Source organism: Drosophila sechellia, chromosome 3R (genome assembly GCF_004382195.2).
Source record: "Drosophila sechellia strain sech25 chromosome 3R, ASM438219v1, whole genome shotgun sequence".
Lineage (NCBI taxonomy): Eukaryota > Metazoa > Arthropoda > Insecta > Diptera > Drosophilidae > Drosophila > Drosophila sechellia.
Window position 1 is genome coordinate 16498534 of NC_045952.1, and position 16388 is coordinate 16514921.

At 45.1% G+C, this 16388-nt stretch overlaps 4 protein-coding genes across 5 annotated transcripts; 2 read left to right on the top strand and 2 right to left on the bottom strand.

Moving 5' to 3' along the window:
- Window positions 1-3488: 3488 nt before the first annotated feature.
- On the bottom strand, window positions 3489-4845 carry LOC6606737 (transcription initiation protein SPT3 homolog). The gene has a single exon (XM_002031498.2). It carries the CDS (start codon window positions 4788-4790, stop codon window positions 3636-3638), a length of 1155 nt encoding a protein of 384 aa, XP_002031534.1. The 5' UTR covers window positions 4791-4845; the 3' UTR covers window positions 3489-3635.
- Window positions 4846-5101: 256 nt separating this feature from the next.
- LOC6606738 (DDB1- and CUL4-associated factor 12) lies at window positions 5102-7123 on the top strand. Its single transcript, XM_002031499.2, has 4 exons — window positions 5102-5451; window positions 5520-6074; window positions 6131-6535; window positions 6592-7123. Exons 1-4 carry the CDS (start codon window positions 5185-5187, stop codon window positions 6742-6744), a joined length of 1380 nt encoding a protein of 459 aa, XP_002031535.1. The 5' UTR covers window positions 5102-5184; the 3' UTR covers window positions 6745-7123.
- On the bottom strand, window positions 6929-11180 carry LOC6606739 (GRIP and coiled-coil domain-containing protein 2). The gene is made up of 5 exons (XM_002031500.2): window positions 10993-11180; window positions 10831-10930; window positions 7694-10770; window positions 7513-7630; window positions 6929-7452 (listed from the first exon to the last, which is right to left on the bottom strand). Exons 1-5 carry the CDS (start codon window positions 11020-11022, stop codon window positions 7370-7372), a joined length of 3408 nt encoding a protein of 1135 aa, XP_002031536.1. The 5' UTR covers window positions 11023-11180; the 3' UTR covers window positions 6929-7369.
- Window positions 11181-11480: 300 nt separating this feature from the next.
- On the top strand, window positions 11481-14308 carry LOC6606740 (kelch-like protein 18). Of its 2 annotated transcripts, none has more exons than XM_002031501.2 (4): window positions 11481-11672; window positions 11758-12611; window positions 12674-12932; window positions 13000-14308. In XM_002031501.2, exons 1-4 carry the CDS (start codon window positions 11541-11543, stop codon window positions 13480-13482), a joined length of 1728 nt encoding a protein of 575 aa, XP_002031537.1. In that variant the 5' UTR covers window positions 11481-11540; the 3' UTR covers window positions 13483-14308. The 2 variants fall into 2 exon arrangements, with proteins under 2 accessions (XP_002031537.1, XP_032577871.1); XM_032721980.1 differs by having other exon boundaries at window positions 11518-11680.
- Window positions 14309-16388: the final 2080 nt, after the last annotated feature.

Below are 16388 nucleotides of genomic sequence, written 5' to 3' on the forward strand. Positions count from 1 at the left end.
AAAAGAAAAAATTACTTTCGCGACCACGGGAGCGTGAAAGAGCCAAGAAAATTCAAACAAAAGTGCAACCAACTTTTTGGGGGCAAAGGTTGTGGCTCACTTTTATTTCTGCTCAGCCCGTAGAAAAAGTTTCCTTTTTGTGTCATTACTTTTTTCCATTCGAAGGACACTTAAACACTTGCCATGACATTTATCTCATAGCAGGAAAGTGGGTAATCAATAATAAAAGGATATGAAATATCAAAAATCCACGAAACAAAACAACAGGAACTACACGTTCAGATGAATTGAATTTCCAAACAACTAACATTGATAACAAACCTTACCTAAAATAATTTTATAAATTGGTTAAAATCATTTCGATTTACATTAAAATTTTACTCAACATGTATTTGTAAACTGAAGCCTCATGTTATTCAAATTTCTAAATTTATATTTTCAATAAAATGCATTCTTTGAAAGCATTGAAATGTATTTGCTGCTGTTTGTTTTTCTGCGGAAAACCTAGTGAAAAACAATTAAATGGGGCGACTAATGTAAGCAAGGATAGCAAATATTTAAATTTATAAAAAAGTTTACATATATGTTATACATATTACAAGCTGCATTTATTATAAACATGTTTACCCATGGTGTGTTTACCATTAAACACATATTTATATATTTTTTTTCTTTGACAAAAAAATATTTGGTCGTACAAAAGTAACATTGTTTAGGTCCTATCCTTACCCCGAACAGTTCCTTCGGTCTCATCTTATCCAGTGCCTTATGATGTAACCAACATCCTTCGACTGGGAATGGTTCGTTTCAAATTTCGCTTTTGCAACTGAGGATTCGGTGGTATTACGTTTCAGTTCATTCATTTCCATTCCCAAAATGGTAAATATGAGGGGATTTTCGGGGGCGACAAACTGTTGCATGCTGTTCCCACTGCTGAGTGCGCATGACTGTTCCCATTTCCGTTCACTGTTAACCGCTTGAACGTGCAAGAATTGTTCCCAGTTTTTAGAAACGAGAATTTGAATTTTTATAATGAAGTATACTGATAAGTAAAACATATTAAATAAATGTAAAAATTGTGTTATTAATATATAATTATAAAGGAGAATCTATTGAATAAATAAATAAATAAATAAAAATTGAGAATAAATTGTATGCTTTAGTTCTTTCTTAATTAATATTTGTTAATGACATCAAATAATTACATACATATAAAATTAGTTAAAATAATTTGCATAAATTGCACTTTAGGCTGAAATAAATTGTTAAATTCCAGTGAAAGTGCCATTCTTACATTTTCAGCATACTTAACTTACGACTTTCAATGAGAACACTCAATTCATATACGCATAACTTGTTTTCATCACACATCCATGCGTTCCTAATTCAAGATGTAAATAGCTGTGTTGAGGAAGTTAAAATCGCTGTGAAGTGTTGAGTAAGTAGGTCAAGTATTTTGATCATATAATATATAATTGCTCCTGCCACTTAACTAATTAAATAAAGACAGTTTTCTTTGTGCGCTCACCTCGACCCACCTGCCACCCATCTGCCTCCCACCTGGGCACCCAAACGCACTCGGTGACACTGCCAATCGCACTCGGGGTTGGAGTGGCATGGCCATGAATGCTGTGCCACCAATGGCAATGAGATGAGAATGGCCTTGGGCTGCGTTCATAGGACGGATAGGTGGACGGACGGAGCAATGGCGATGGCGTTGGCGGGATCTTTCCGTTGGAGGCGTTTAATCTCATTCATTTTGAATAAGACCGGCTCCAGCGTATTTAGCCTGAGTACTTGTGTCAACACATTCCAAGACGGTTTCAAATTAAAAGGCCGTGTAATATGCTCCTCCGAGGGACTGTTTTTGTTTTGGTTTCCTTTTATTTTTTTGCTTGCTTCTAATGGTTTATGCCTAGACAACTGTCAATGGTCTCGGGGGCTGGGCATCGGGGAAAATTGTCTCCGGCTGACGTCAGCAACTTTTCGAGAAAGCGAAAGTAATTAAAAAAGTTTAGCCGAACGGATTTTCAAAAATATCCAATTGCTAAGCCAGAGCAATTGCATGTTTCTCAACTGCAGACTCTTTGTGGCAAGCTAGAGAAATTAAAAGCTTTACTTAATTAGCCACTCACCAAACATGTTCTTAAAAATAAGTATATATATACAAATGTATATATGTATATATTATATAAAATTGTCAATATGTTAGCTATGGTTTTCCCTTTACATAGTGCAATTCTATTTAACTATCATATCTTTCGAAGCATGAATAATCCTTTGAAAGTATTCTAAACATTTATGGTAATGGCTATAAAGTATAGAGACGCATATTTACATATAATATGAGTGCCTTTCCTTTAAGAGAAGTTAAAGGCAACTCGGCTACAAGGGATTGGGCATATTGACTTTACGCCGCCTGGAAATTGGCTACGTGACTTGACAATACGAAGAAATGACGACGCGACGACGAGCTCCACGGACCTGATGATGATGGTCCTGATGGGGACGAAGCGAAGAGCCGCATGAAATGCAAATTTGGAAACATTAACAGTGAGCGGAGAGCAGTGCGCGGGGTCAAGGAAAAAAATCACAAGGACGACGCGGGAATGGAAACAAGTTGTTGGCTTCATTTCGTCACAGCCAGCTTGTTTTCATTAACTGGCCATCGAGGAGCCTTCGGCTGGGTTCCGTCGCTCGTTAGGCGTATGAGCAATCGATTAAGAATAATGGGCCGTTGGATTTACATCTGCAGCACAGAGCAATCAACATTAAGATACGATTAAACTAGGATATCCCACCGAAGAAAATAACAAGAGGATACCTTTAAAGGTGCATCGCTTTAAAGTCAAATTTCGGACCGTATGTTATCAGATAAACAAGCGGTTGATAGGAATAAGTAAAATTTCAAATAAAGGGTTTTTTAAAGTTATTTTAAAAAGGTTTTTGGAAAAGATTTGAATATGATTTGTCATGACCATAATTGCGAATATATTAAAAGTTCAAGTGACATTGAACAATAATTCTTAATACTTTTCAATTCACGGCAAAAAGCAGAATGAAATGCCCCACCCATAACTGCAAAATTAATTTTCACCCCTTTTTCCTTCGTTGCTATGCATGCACACATTTATATGCACAACAGGAAGTTGATTATTAAGTGCGTTCGCGAGTTGCTTCTCTTAATGCCTCCTGCAATCCTGCGGCATACTTGCTGGTCCTTCTCCTTCGCTCCGCCTGTGTGCCACACGTGTGAGTGCGCCTGTCGGCAAATTTCTTTATTGCGCTTTTATTTATCTGTCGGTGCAAGTTTCGACTTCGTTTACCGCTTCAATTTATCGGCTCCATGCGAGGCAGATTCACTCGTCTGTAATTGGAGTGCGTTTTTCTGTCTTTCAGTCGCAGCCTCAAAAGCCAGGATATGTGCCACAGGCAAATTGAATTAATGAATACGCCTGGTTGTTCTTGACCTCTCCGGAATAAAAATGTTTAACGAGCCAAAATAGCTTTATTTTATAATTTGTATAATTAAAATGTTGCATTACTTTAAATGAATTGTATAGTCTATTTCTTTGTGAATAAAATCAATAATTGGCGCAAATAAAAATAAGCTAGGATATTAACATCATTAAAACTTAAATGGCTAGAAAACTGCGCCGGAAATCGATGTCGCAAGAGTTGCGATACCGCCCAATCTTCCGGCTGCTCATTTGCCGAAAACGGCGCATGGCCTCGTGGATCTCCGGTACACTGATTGGCTTAACCACCTCCATGCCGCGACCCTGGGTGACCTCCGGGCAGACGTGCATCATAGCCGGACTGCCGCCGGCGGATGTCACTCGGCTGTAGGGCTCGGTCGCACGGTTGTCCGAGTTCAGGCGCGTCAGGATTGAATAGTCGACAATGGCGGCAATGGTCTCATGCGCCAGATAGGCCAGAATGTTCATTGTCGGCGTTGGGATGCGAAGGTCCGCGGGCAGGTCCAGAAAGCGGCGGAACTTGTTCTTGATCTTCTCGCCATGGCGGCAGTAGAATGACGTCTTGCGCGCCTCATTGAACTCCAGGTACTGCTGGCCCGTAAGGATCTGCGAGATCCGATCTGCGCGGAATAATCTTCGCATTCGGTCCTCGTCGTGTAGTTCGTGCACATCGATGGCCAGCTCCTCGTCCTCCTCCTGCTGCTCCAAGTCGTCCATGAAGTCCTGCGGCCTTCCCGTGCGGATACTAAGGAACCTTTTGAGTATGCGCATATCCTTGAGGTGCTTACGCATCCGCGCTATCTTCACCGGATGGTTGCGCATCAGAAACTCAAAGTCCGCCTGCGACGGGCAGGGATTCTGTTTTCGCCGCATGGCCACCAGCGAAGCCTCATTGAATATGCCGCGCAGCTGCTGCTGCAGGATCTGCTCCACCAGCTTGACACTTCCCGTCCTGGGCTGATCGCTGTCGCCAAAGCTTCTCATGATATCCGCAATCTCTGTGAGCAGTGAGACTGGTGCATCATCCGGAATGAGAACGTTGGCAACGTTGCTCCCGCTCGCACCACCGGCTACATTCTGTCCAGCTAGGTTGATCTGCTGGGGCGAGGGATTCGTCGGTATGCTCCCACTTTGAAGCAGAATCACCTGGCGCTGCACAAGCAGCGGCTTGATATCCTCGGTGGTCTGCAGTTGCGGCGTGCTGGGCGCCGAGGGCGGGGCAGGTCCCATCATTATCGGCGACGATGCCATGTCGTTGGAACCCACGCAAACCGAGTTCTGGCGCATTACTCGCTTGGCGTTGTAGTTCATTTTATTTACAAACAAAGTCACAACTTCAATCGCAACAGCTGATTTCGTAAGAATAGAGAAAACCCTTTGTGAAAGCGATGGCTTATCGTTAGGGATGAACGATAGTAACGACTTTATATAAATACCATAATTAATTAATATTCAGGTAACCAGAGTGGCATAATTAATTTTATTGTGCCGATCACATGCCAAATAGAAACATGCCAATACTTTTATGTTGATTTCCTTTTATTTGTATCTCTTTATAGTCTGCATTAAATTGCAAAACAATCGGTTCAGCAAACTTCAGTTCGGAACCAGTAGTTCCACTCTAGTCTACGCACCACCATTTTTGTTTGCGGATGATAACCCGTAAAGCAAAAGACAACAAATCGGATTATACCATTACCTTAAGATGTTCAACGGGATGGTGAGAACCATTCGCGACAGCGTCGTGGGCACCTATCCGTCCTGCCACGTATCCTCGCGGCTGGAGGAGCGCAGGGCCAAGCAGCGGGCGATGCGTCAGGAGCGCAGAAGAAAACCGGACAAACCAGACGACTTTGTTACCTACGAGGATTCCGGCAGCGACGAGGAGACGCCCCAACAGCAGGAGGAGGTCCTGAACACATCCTACAACCTGTGCGACTACCTGCGCAGCCGGGAGAGTGGACTCCGGGATGTGGGTATAGTTGTGCAGTCGCACCACTTGCATTGCTAACGTGAACTTTGTCCCATCTTCCTCTGCAGCGTCGCAGCGTCAATGTGGAGTACACCAGTCGCTATGTGCTAACCCACGACATGCTGCGCGAGACGCAGATCAGTCTGGGCTACATCAACAAGGTCTTCTGCTCCAAGTGGCTGAGCAGTCGACAAGTGGTTTTCGGGACCAAGTGCAATAAACTGCTCGTCTACGATGTGAACATGCGCCGCGTGGACGCCATCCCAACGCTCTCCAACAGCCGGGCAAACCATCCCGAGATCCAGGGTGGCCTGCACGCCATCGAGCTGTCCCCCAGCCGATCCTTCCTAGCTACCGGTGCGCGCAACTCCTCTGACATCGCTGTGTACCGACTGCCTACGCTAGATCCCGTCTGTGTGGGCGAGGGTGGGCACCGCGACCTTATAATGGGCATGTGCTGGCTGGATGACCAGTTTCTTGTGTCCGGATCGAAGGACTCACGCATGGCTCTGTGGCGCATCAACGAGGATCACATGGAGTTTCCAGATGGCGGTGAGGAAGCATGTCCCACATTCGCAACGATCCATCCACTTAGTGTCAAGGAAGTTCGCACTGCCCAGAGGGTGAGTTTACGAATGCAAATCAAATAGAACCATTCTATCAATATGATCCTTTACAGATTCGATCTCTTTGCTTCAACAAGGAGTTTAAGGAGATCGCCGCCCTCTCGCTAAACGGATACATTCACATCTTCAATGCGGAGACCTTCAAGCAAACACTCTCACGAAAGCTGCCAAACTGCCAGGACAACGTGAGCATCGCCTACCACAGCGACGGCCTTTATGCCGTTGGATGCCGTTCCTATACCATCCTCTTGGACGCCCGAACCCTTCAAACCATTAAGAAGATCACATCTCGATACAGTGGCTGCGGTATACGGGCCACCTCGTTCGAAGGTAACCTGCTCACCGTTGGCACGGGTCTGGGCATGCTCCTGTTCTACGACATTCGAGCCGGAAAGTATTTGGAGAGCAGTGTGAATGCCTCGCGCACAGTCGCACTCAAGTGCAGCAAAGGAATTGTGGTAAGTGGATATGTTATAGTTGGACAAAATACAGCTAAATGCTTCGTGTAACTCAGTATCCGGAGGACGAGATGGATGGCTTCCAGCAGGTGAAGTATGTGCCTGCCATTTACACCCATTGCTATGACAGCACTAGGATGCGCCTCTTCGCTGCAGGAGGACCACTGCCGGCGACTTTGGTGGGCAACTATGCGGGCGTTTGGCAATAGATTGGCATAGGATGCGATCCGGGCTCACTATACTGATTAGTATTTAAGTAGTTATTCGACTTGTGATCTATAATCGTTTGGCGCATTTCGATTCAAATCGTTCACCTGCATATGTATTCCGCCAAGACAGATTTTTTATTTAACTTGATTACTCACTTTTGATTTTAATGAAATTTATGTTAGGTTTATGTTAATGATATTTTATATTGTGTGTAAACAATATACACCGTTTAAAAGTGTAAATGTAAGCATAAATACCGATCCTATTTATATATATTACATACAATACAAATAATGGAATACTAATTTATAGACAATTCAGCTGATTTATAGTCTGATCTATATGGTAATAGAATTTCAAATTAAACAAACCATGAAACATTGTTTTTAAATATATGCAAAGGCTTTCTTCAATCTACAACGCGCATATTGCCGATGGTGCTGTATAGGGCACTCAACACAACAGATGTGGACAAATACAAGAGTGTACAAAGTACGGTGTGCCAAACAGCAACGAGCAATTTTAAAATACATCATATATAAAAGGAAAATTGTACTATGCAACTGCCCAACGACTGACGACTATCCGCATCCAACAACACGAATATATATCCTATGATGTTCGCTAGTTGTTGTTATTGGGACTGCCTCCTCCACTCCAGGCAGTGAGGAATCCCGTCCAGCTGCGATTGCTACCATCTGCAGAAACTAAAAGCAATATTTCAATATGAGAAAACATTCTAAAATTCAACTTTAGCTAGTAGTTACCTTTCTGTCCCTTGGCCACGCAGTTCAGCATTTCCATTTCATTGCGACTCAGGCGGAGAATAGTATTTAGCACGGGAACCAAGCGCTGCCGCTCATCAACATTGTTTAAGGTAAGGAACTGCAAGGTTATAAAGTAAATAGAGTGAGTCCGTGGAAATAGTTAATGCTTTCTTGATCTCACCTTTAAGAAGACGTTCTTCAAGTACTCGGAGTTGTGCATGTGTTGTTCACGTTCCTCGGAGCGCTCTTGGCGGCGCAATTCTTCCTTGAGCATGTCGTTCATTTGGGTCAGTTTAGCCAAATCCTGTTCGTTTTCGGCCAACAGGGCAGTCAAGTGCTTCACGCGACTCTCCTGGATGCTTAGGCTTTCCTTTGTGGCCTGAAGCTGGGCACATTGGACGGAAAAGTCTCCGCGTGCGGCCATTTCCGCTTCCTCATCCTCCTGCTGCGAAACGCTGCGTCCGAAATTAGAGATGGTAGTCACGGTATCGCTGTTTATTTGGTTCATTGATGTGTTGAGCAGCTCGTCAAGCGGCATGAAGTCGTGGGAACGTCTCGAGGCAGTAGAGATCTTCCGTTGAGCAGCCAGTTGGGCCAGAGAGACGTCGCCAGCGTGGCCATCCAAGCCCGTTTCGTGGTCCATGAGCAAGTAATCGATCTTTGCCTGCTCTGGACTGGGGTCCACGCTCGCGGCGGATGCAGTGCTATGCTGAGAAACGTTTGCTTGCATCTTCTGCGCTTCCTCCAGTTGCTGCTGCACCTGCTTTAATTGCAACTGGTGTCCGGCGTCCAGCTCATCAACTTGCTGGCGATGCTGCTGCATCAGGTCGTGTTGGAATTGCAACTGACGTTGGTTTTCTAGTGACAGCAGGTCGTTTTGCTGACGCAGTTCGTCAACTAGAGAGAGGAGCTCTTTGCTACGCTTTTGCATATCAGTGTTATCCTGTCGCAATTCCTCTATTTGACTATCCAACTGGGCCAGGCGGGCAGCTCTACCATCATTGCTGGCGCGCAGGTTGCGTTCACTCTCTCGAAGCGCAACTAACTCCTCTTCCAACTCCTGTTCGCGGTTGGAGCCCTTACTTTGGTTTTTGCGCAGCACAGACTGCGCCTTCAATTTGTATTCGGTGTACTCGACTCGCAGATCCTCCAGAGCTCGTTCCGCATTTCGAAGCGCCGTCTCCAATCGCTTTTGCTCTGCCAGGTGCATCTCGAGCTCCTGGGTTCGGCTTAGTAGTTGTTGGGTGGCCGTGCTTAGCTTGGATTCGTATTGTTGGGCGCTCTCCGCCAGCTGGAGACGCAATTGCTCCGCCTCGAGCTTGGCCTGTTCAACGCCATGTTCCAAATCCTTGTTCTGAGTGAGCGCCTGTTGCTTGCTGTGAACAGCGTCTTTGACCTGGACCTGCATGCGATCAATCTGCTCCTTAAGTTCTAGGGAGTGGGCCGCTTCTCCGTTTTTGGCCTCCTCTAGGATGGCGATCTCCTTGCGCAGCTGGACGATGGTGTTTTCCTTGCTGGCCAGTGATTCCTTAACGGCTTCTAGTTCGCTAGACTTAGCTGCCAGCTTCGCACTAACTTCGCTCAGGGATTTTTCGGCTGCTTCGATTTCCAAATTAAGGACACTGGAGTGCTTTACTTTCTCCTTGGACTTTAGCTTCTGGTTTTCAGCTCGAGCTGCATTAAGATCCTGTTGCAGCTGGACCTGTGCCAACTTGACCGCCTCCAACTCCTCCTTTAGGGCACCGCTCTGTTCCATTTCATTCAGCTGCTGCGTCTGCTCCTGCAGTTTCTTTTTCAGCTTGGCAGCTATTGCTCTGAGCTTATGGTACTTCTCCTCGTAGCCCTCGTCCAGTTCACGCAGGCGGCTTAGTTCTTCTGCTCGTGATATTGTGGATGTCGACAGAACGTCACTCTGGGCATCAGCATTGGCCTGTTCCAATTCCTCAACACGGCCTTGGAGTTGTTTAATCTTCTGTAACTTCTCCTGCGCCGCCTGCTGACTATTAGATAGTTGAGCCTCCAAGTCTCGTTGTCGCTTGACCTCCGCTTCGTGCTGTTCTTGAAGGCGTGAAATGGCATCACCGCGTCCTTTGAGCGCCTCGTTCAGTTCCCGCATCTCCGTTAGCAACTCTCCATGCTCTTGCTCCTTGAGGTGGTATCGCGTAAGCAAATCCTCGTTGTGCTGGCGCAGTTCTATGCTGATTGCTTCCAACTCCTCCAACTTCTTCTGCTGATTATCACGCTCCTTCGCAATGACTTTGACCAGATTTTGCATTTGATCAAGCTTGGTCCGGAATAAGCTTACATTAAGGTTCCTGGCGTGATTTTTTGTGTTTCCCTGCTCCCTCGTTACACTTATCAATTGTTCCTTGTCAATTCTATGCTGCTCCTTGATAATGGCTGCCAGCTCTTCGAGAGCGGTTATCTTCTTAAGTAGGTACCCCACATTCAAATTGCTCCTTTGGTCCTTCTGCGTCTGCTTCACTATTTTGGCTAGTCGATCCATTTCCTGAACTCTTTGCAGCAACCGCTTGCGGTCAATTCCAGTGTCAATTGTTTGACGATTATTGTCTGATTTTCCATTGGTCAGCTTCAGTTTTTCATTCTCGGCCTGTAGAGATGTCATCTTTGCGCACAACAGTTGCGAAGCTTTGATGATCTCCACCTGCCATTTGGAAACGGATGCGGCGTACTCGTGCTGCGTTTCCAGCAGCACGCACTTGCACTCCTTGAGGTTCTTCAACTTGCGGTGTACGTCAATGAAGCGGTCCTTTAGAGAATTGAACTTCTTGCGTTGCTCAGAGTTGAGTTCCTTGATGCTCTGGTACTTTTGCTGCAGCACCCTCGACTCTTCTTCCATCGTGACGACTTGCTGCCGAAGACTGGCATTTTCCGCCTCCGCTTCCTTAATTTTGGCAATGTCCACTTCCAAAAGTTCCAGATTCTTGCGCTGCTCGTTACCCAGAGCATTGACCTGTTGCATAGCCTTTTCCATGCGATCCACATTGGCAAGGAGGGCATCGTTTTCATCACTCAGTCGCCCAAGCTGGCGCTTTAGGCTCTCGTTCTCGATCTCGCATTGCATCAGCCGGTCGGCATCCTCCTTGGTCTTTTGTTTCAGGGTATTCACTTGCTCGGTGAGGATGAGGTTCTTATCGGTGAAGTCCTGGACCATTTCTTGCATGGCTGGCAGGCTGCTCTGCTTCTCCGCCGCCCGTTTAAGGGCATCCTTGAGTCGGTTATTTTCCTCGGTGAGTTCTGAAAGAGAGTGGCTTGCGTTATTCTGGAAGATTCCCTTAAGCTCTCCATCAAACATACCATCTTTCGCCTGTTTCGCCTTTTTGGCGATGTTGAGCAGGCCTTTATATTTGCTGATGATTTCATCTTTGCTCAGCGCCTCGATCGGATTCGGGTTCTTCTGCAAATGCAAATAACAAGATGAGACGTCACCATCAATTCTAGTGACAACTTTCCACTCACCTGGGTTTCCCTCGGTGATGCGGCTTCCATGTTACTTGCTATTTGCGTATCCTTGCATTTAAGAGCGGTCCAAGAATTAACGTCTTAACTTAGATCAGTGGCTTTCCAATTAGCGAGGGACCCAGATTATTTGGAAATGTTTTTGGACCCTTAATCAATCCGAGTGAAGAAAACACTCCAGCCACACTAACAGCTGATAGGGCTGTCATCGCCGCCAAATTAGTGATGAGCGTCTTTTTTTAAGAAGGTGACGCAAAAGTGGAAAAATTAATAATTCAAATTATGTGATAAGAATAATAGTAATGTCTTAAAAATATGCGTTTTTTAAGAATGAAATTATGACTATTGAATAAAAAGTTCTGAATCAAAAATTAAACACTATTTTTCAATGAATTTATTTCACTACTTTTGGTGTTGTTTCAACTATCGGATGAACCGCAACTATCGATTACTGTGACCGCTCACCACTGACCACTCACCACTAGCTCCACAGTACAAGCAACATTTGGCATCTCTACTGTTTATCATTTTCTTCATCCGTTGAAGTGATGGATTTGAGTGATAATAGCCAAGTGGAAGATCCATACTTTGTTTACAAGCATGATCAGCTATTCGGCGAGAGTTTCCCCCTGTTCAAGGAGATCCGCAGAATGGGCAAGCTGTGCGATGTCACCCTAAAGGTTGGTTGGTGAGCAACCTTTATCGTATCAGAGATACGTTCATTATCTAGCGTCTAAATATAAAACGACATCCCATTTATTGCAGGTTGAAGATCAGACCTTCTCAGCGCATCGCATTGTGCTGGCGGCCACCATCCCGTACTTCTATGCGATGTTCACTAACAACATGGCAGAGAGTCGGATCAAGGAGATCACCATGAAGGAGAGCGCCATAGAGCCAAGTGCCCTGGAGAGCCTGATCAACTATGTTTACAGCGGCCAAGTGCGCATCGACAACCAGAATGTACAGAGCCTGATGGTGGGCGCCAGCTTTCTGCAGTTGTCCAACGTGCGGGATGCCTGTGCCAGTTTCCTGATCTCCCGCTTTCATCCGAACAATGTCCTGGGAATCCGCACCTTCGCCGACTCCATGATCTGTCGCCAGCTAATTGACGCTGCCGACAAGTACATTGATCAAAACTTTGCCAAAGTCTCGCAGTCGGAGGAGTTTCTCGCCCTGGACTGCGAACAACTGCTGGAGCTGATGCGACGGGACGAACTCAACGTACGCAGCGAAGAGGTCATCTTCGAGGCCTGCGTGAAGTGGGTCAAGTTCGCACAAGACAAGCGCTCTGAGCTCTTTCCCAAGGTCCTGGCTGCAGTGCGTTTGCCCTTGCTCTCGCCTCAGTTCCTGGCGGACCGTGTGGCACGCGAGGAACTCATTCAATCCTCGCACAAGTGCCGTGATCTCCTAGACGAGGCCAAGGACTTTCACCTCATGCCCGAGCGCAGGAGTATGCTGCAGAGCTTTTGCACGCGCCAGAGATCCGGTGAGTTCTTTACCGGACAAATATACGCCGTCGGAGGATTGGCCAGCACTGGTGAATCTGTGAGCACTGTGGAGATTTACGATCCGCTCACCAAAAAATGGAAAATGGGCGAACAAATGTCCATGATGAGGTGTGTGTGCGAGGAGCGTTTATTTCTATTCTATCCCATACTAATTGCCAATTTTTCGACAGATCTCGCGTGGGTGTAGCCGTTCTGAATGGCAAACTGTACGCCTTTGGTGGATTCAATGGCACCGAACGTCTGTCCACCGTTGAGGTTTACGACCCGCGCAAAAACAAGTGGTCCCAGGGCTGTGCCATGCTCTGCAAACGCAGCGCTGTGGGCGTGGCCGCATTGGATGACTGTATCTATGTGTGCGGCGGCTACGACGGCGTCACGTCGCTCAACACCGTTGAAGTTTACTATCCAAAGTCGAATACTTGGAAGACTGTGAGTAAACAAATATTCTATTTTAGCCAGATGTAAACTGACCCAACTTCAATTTCACTACCCGAAGGTTGCTCAAATGATGAAATATCGCTCGGCTGGTGGAGTTACCCAGTTGAACGGCTATGTCTACGCCCTTGGCGGCCATGATGGGTTGTCTATATTCGATTCGGTGGAGCGGTACGACCAGGCGGAAAATGTCTGGGTGAAGATGTCGCCCATGCTGAATCGTCGCTGTAGACTGGGCGTGGCCACGCTGAACGGAAAGATATACGTGTGCGGCGGCTACTGCGGCAACTCATTCCTTCGATCCGTTGAGTGCTACGACCCCCAGACGGACACCTGGAAGCTGGTGACACCCATGAATTGCAAACGCTCGCGGGTGGCACTAGCCGCCAACATGGGCAAACTATGGGCCATTGGCGGCTATGATGGCGAGTCAAATTTGTCTACAGTCGAGGTGTACGATCCGGAGACCGACAAATGGACCTTTATGCCGCCCATGTGCGCCCACAGTGGTGGTGTCGGAGCCGGGGTCATACGGATCGAGTAGACCACTCGATTCGCCGGCCAAACCCGTTTCTCTAGCCACACTCGTCTTAGGTAATTTATGTGAATTGAATCGATATAGTTTAGCCTAGATATGATTGTTGAGTGTAACCAAGCTTTAGCGGCCCCTCGTGCGGCCGCCTCGTGTGCAACTCAGCTCAGCTCCTGCAGCTCTATCAAAATTGTTCATGTACTACTCACGGTTCTATAGATTTTGTCATTCCAGTTATGTAATTGTTTAGTAACTACGCCTAGCCTTAAATACTCGCTACAAAATTAATCATCCAAATAAAAACATGTATAACGCATGTTATGTAAAAATTTATTAATGCTTGGTTTACTTTTTGTAAGACGTGTAAAATGGTACTATGTATAACTGAAATCAACTTCAGACCAATTCAAACCATATTTAATTTAATTTCATTTAAATTGAACTAGGCTCTTAACATTAAACTTATCTAAGGACTTATTCTTTGTGTTAATTTTCCAGTCATTACCCTCGCCATTTGCAATCTTGAAATGTTTTAGAAGGTTGTTAAAGTTCAGTAATTTCCTTAAAGTAAAGGGACTTTCAACCTTTTGCACATCGTATAAATCAATTGTGTTTCGACGATCCATATGGGCGGCGGATACGTTTTATTGGCACAATAATAAATGGTTGACAAATAACAAAGCAATCTGAGCGACAAAAAGGCGAATACGGCGAGGGCAGCGCAAAAAGTTGATGGTCAAAGAGCAGATCTTTATGAGAGGCATTGCAATTGTTTATTGTGCATAAATTACTTCCAGTTTTAATTGAAAGTGATTAAATATTATTATCCAAATCCCAATGTCTATCAACAATTTATTACTTGTTTTGTACCGAATAAATGTAACTTCCCTCGTTGCATCTCAGTTGGACATGCGGAGTATCTCTTCCCTTTTGATATTTGTACACCTCCCACGCGCGGAATGCAATTTTAAATTCGATTTGCACCACCTGCTCAAAGTGCAGCGGCAGCAGAACCAATTCGGAGCAACAGGTGGCAATGGCGCATCCGAAAATAGAGGCTATCGATTCCGAACCAAACCAAAACAAAATCAATTTGCCGTCTATCACTGACCCATAAAACGCCATAAGCACTGCAAAGGGCCATAATCCAATCAATTGCACACTTAACGTACATAATCCGCAGTTATCAGATGGTTCCAGCGATGGCGGACCTTATCTCCGATCCGGATACGATCCGGTCCTGTTCCCAATTGCCAATGGCGATATGTATATTTATGTAGCTCCGCAGCGGCGCGGCTATTTGCACAAGCGAAAAGGCTTTGTGGCGGCGGTCTTATTTGATTTTGATAATCAAATCACAAATTGCTTGTCTATCGATGGGCAATTTTATTTTAATTAAATGCTAATTATGTTTACCAAATGGTTGGAGTAAATATTTGTTGCGTCACCCTGGACAATTGTTTATCACCCGCCAAACTGGAGCTCGTTTAGTTGGAAATCCGTCTAATTGTTTGGAGGGTGAGGAATTGGCTATTTTTTTTTTTTGCCCCGAAATCTGTTGCAATTTAAATGCAAATTTTTCAGCGGGCTCTCTATACACTGTAACTTTTACGACTCAATTGCGCGAAAAGGCGGAAGGCAGTCGTCCTGCAAGAAAGGATGCGCAGATAAGATGCCAGCAGGAAGCGGCGGTGCTTCCACGTTTAATTTTAGACCGAAAAACTGGCGTTGTAGTGGCTGCAAGTTGCAACGAGCTGGCCCCCGGATGTGTGTGGCATCCACTTGGCCTTTCCGCGCGGCGTGTGGAGGGGTGCGCCCGATGCGGGTGATGCGGGTGATCCGGGTGTTGTCTTATCTCAAATGCCGCGACCTCGCCTCAAGTGCATTGTTGATGGTCGCAACCCATTGAAATCTGGCTGCAACGACTTTACCGGCTCGTTTTCTGGCGCATTTGAGACGAATCCGCTTGGCCGCTTTAAATTTGATTAATTTCAAAGTGATTGAAATACGGCTCAAAAGTCAAAATGAGACTGCAAGTATGCAGTGCATCTTATAGTTGCATTCATATCCATTCGATAGAGTATACATTTGAAACTTAATGTTTCTCAGAATCCACAACAGCTTGGAATATTAAAATAAACATAAGTTTATACTACGCAAGAAAAAAAAGCAATTCAGCAATAATTTTGATGTATTTAAAGTGTAAAATATTCATGGCTAATATATTGAATGCAATCATAAATACTATCTATATATAAAAAAGCACAAAATTCTTTTATAATTAACTATTTTCTATAGAATGTAGTCTATTTTCATTGACAATCTCGTTTGTAGCCAATAATTGTTTCGAATAGCCACTTACAACATTTTTTTTAAAACACCCAACACAGTGTTGAAAAGGTCAATGTTTTGTTTGCTTTATAGGCGGCATATGGGAACAATTTTAATTACAAATTTTTTGGACAAACATCCAGGGAAAAATCAACAAAGTGCATAATGTTTATTTGTTTATTAAAATAAACCCAAAACAGCAATCGAAATTAATATTTCCTTCTACGCGAAACTTTACCATTTGGCCAGTTTGGATGCCGTTGCTCCCATTCTCATTTCGCTTTTCGTATCTTCTGCTCCTTTTGTGCTATGCCTTTTTCCCATTTTGCCTACTTTTTGCATATGTTTTATTCACATATGCAAACAGAATTTCCGTTCAATTCAATTGCTCCGGCGAGGAGGCAATTTTTTATTCCACGCTGAAGTGGCGGCCGCATAAAAGAGCACACACACCGCATCGCCACACTCGCACACTCACACACTCACACCTCGTATCGCTTCAGATTCTATTCGACCAATTGTTGATATCCACGAGCGCACACACACACCCTCGCACCCACACACACACACACACACACCAGCCGAGG

Coding starts and splice junctions, on each gene's coding strand:
- LOC6606737 (XM_002031498.2), bottom strand. CDS start 4,790: ATGAACTACAACGCCAAGCGAGTAATGCGCCAGAACTCGGTTTGCGTG.
- LOC6606738 (XM_002031499.2), top strand. CDS start 5,185: ATGTTCAACGGGATGGTGAGAACCATTCGCGACAGCGTCGTGGGCACC. Junction 5,452..5,519: donor GGGAGAGTGGACTCCGGGAT/GTGGGTATAGTT, acceptor CTTCCTCTGCAG/CGTCGCAGCGTCAATGTGGA. Junction 6,075..6,130: donor AAGTTCGCACTGCCCAGAGG/GTGAGTTTACGA, acceptor GATCCTTTACAG/ATTCGATCTCTTTGCTTCAA.
- LOC6606739 (XM_002031500.2), bottom strand. CDS start 11,022: ATGGAAGCCGCATCACCGAGGGAAACCCAG. Junction 7,631..7,693: donor TGAAGAACGTCTTCTTAAAG/GTGAGATCAAGA, acceptor ATAACCTTGCAG/TTCCTTACCTTAAACAATGT. Junction 7,453..7,512: donor CGTGGCCAAGGGACAGAAAG/GTAACTACTAGC, acceptor TATTGCTTTTAG/TTTCTGCAGATGGTAGCAAT.
- LOC6606740 (XM_002031501.2), top strand. CDS start 11,541: ATGGATTTGAGTGATAATAGCCAAGTGGAAGATCCATACTTTGTTTAC. Junction 12,612..12,673: donor GAACAAATGTCCATGATGAG/GTGTGTGTGCGA, acceptor ATTTTTCGACAG/ATCTCGCGTGGGTGTAGCCG. Junction 12,933..12,999: donor AGTCGAATACTTGGAAGACT/GTGAGTAAACAA, acceptor CACTACCCGAAG/GTTGCTCAAATGATGAAATA.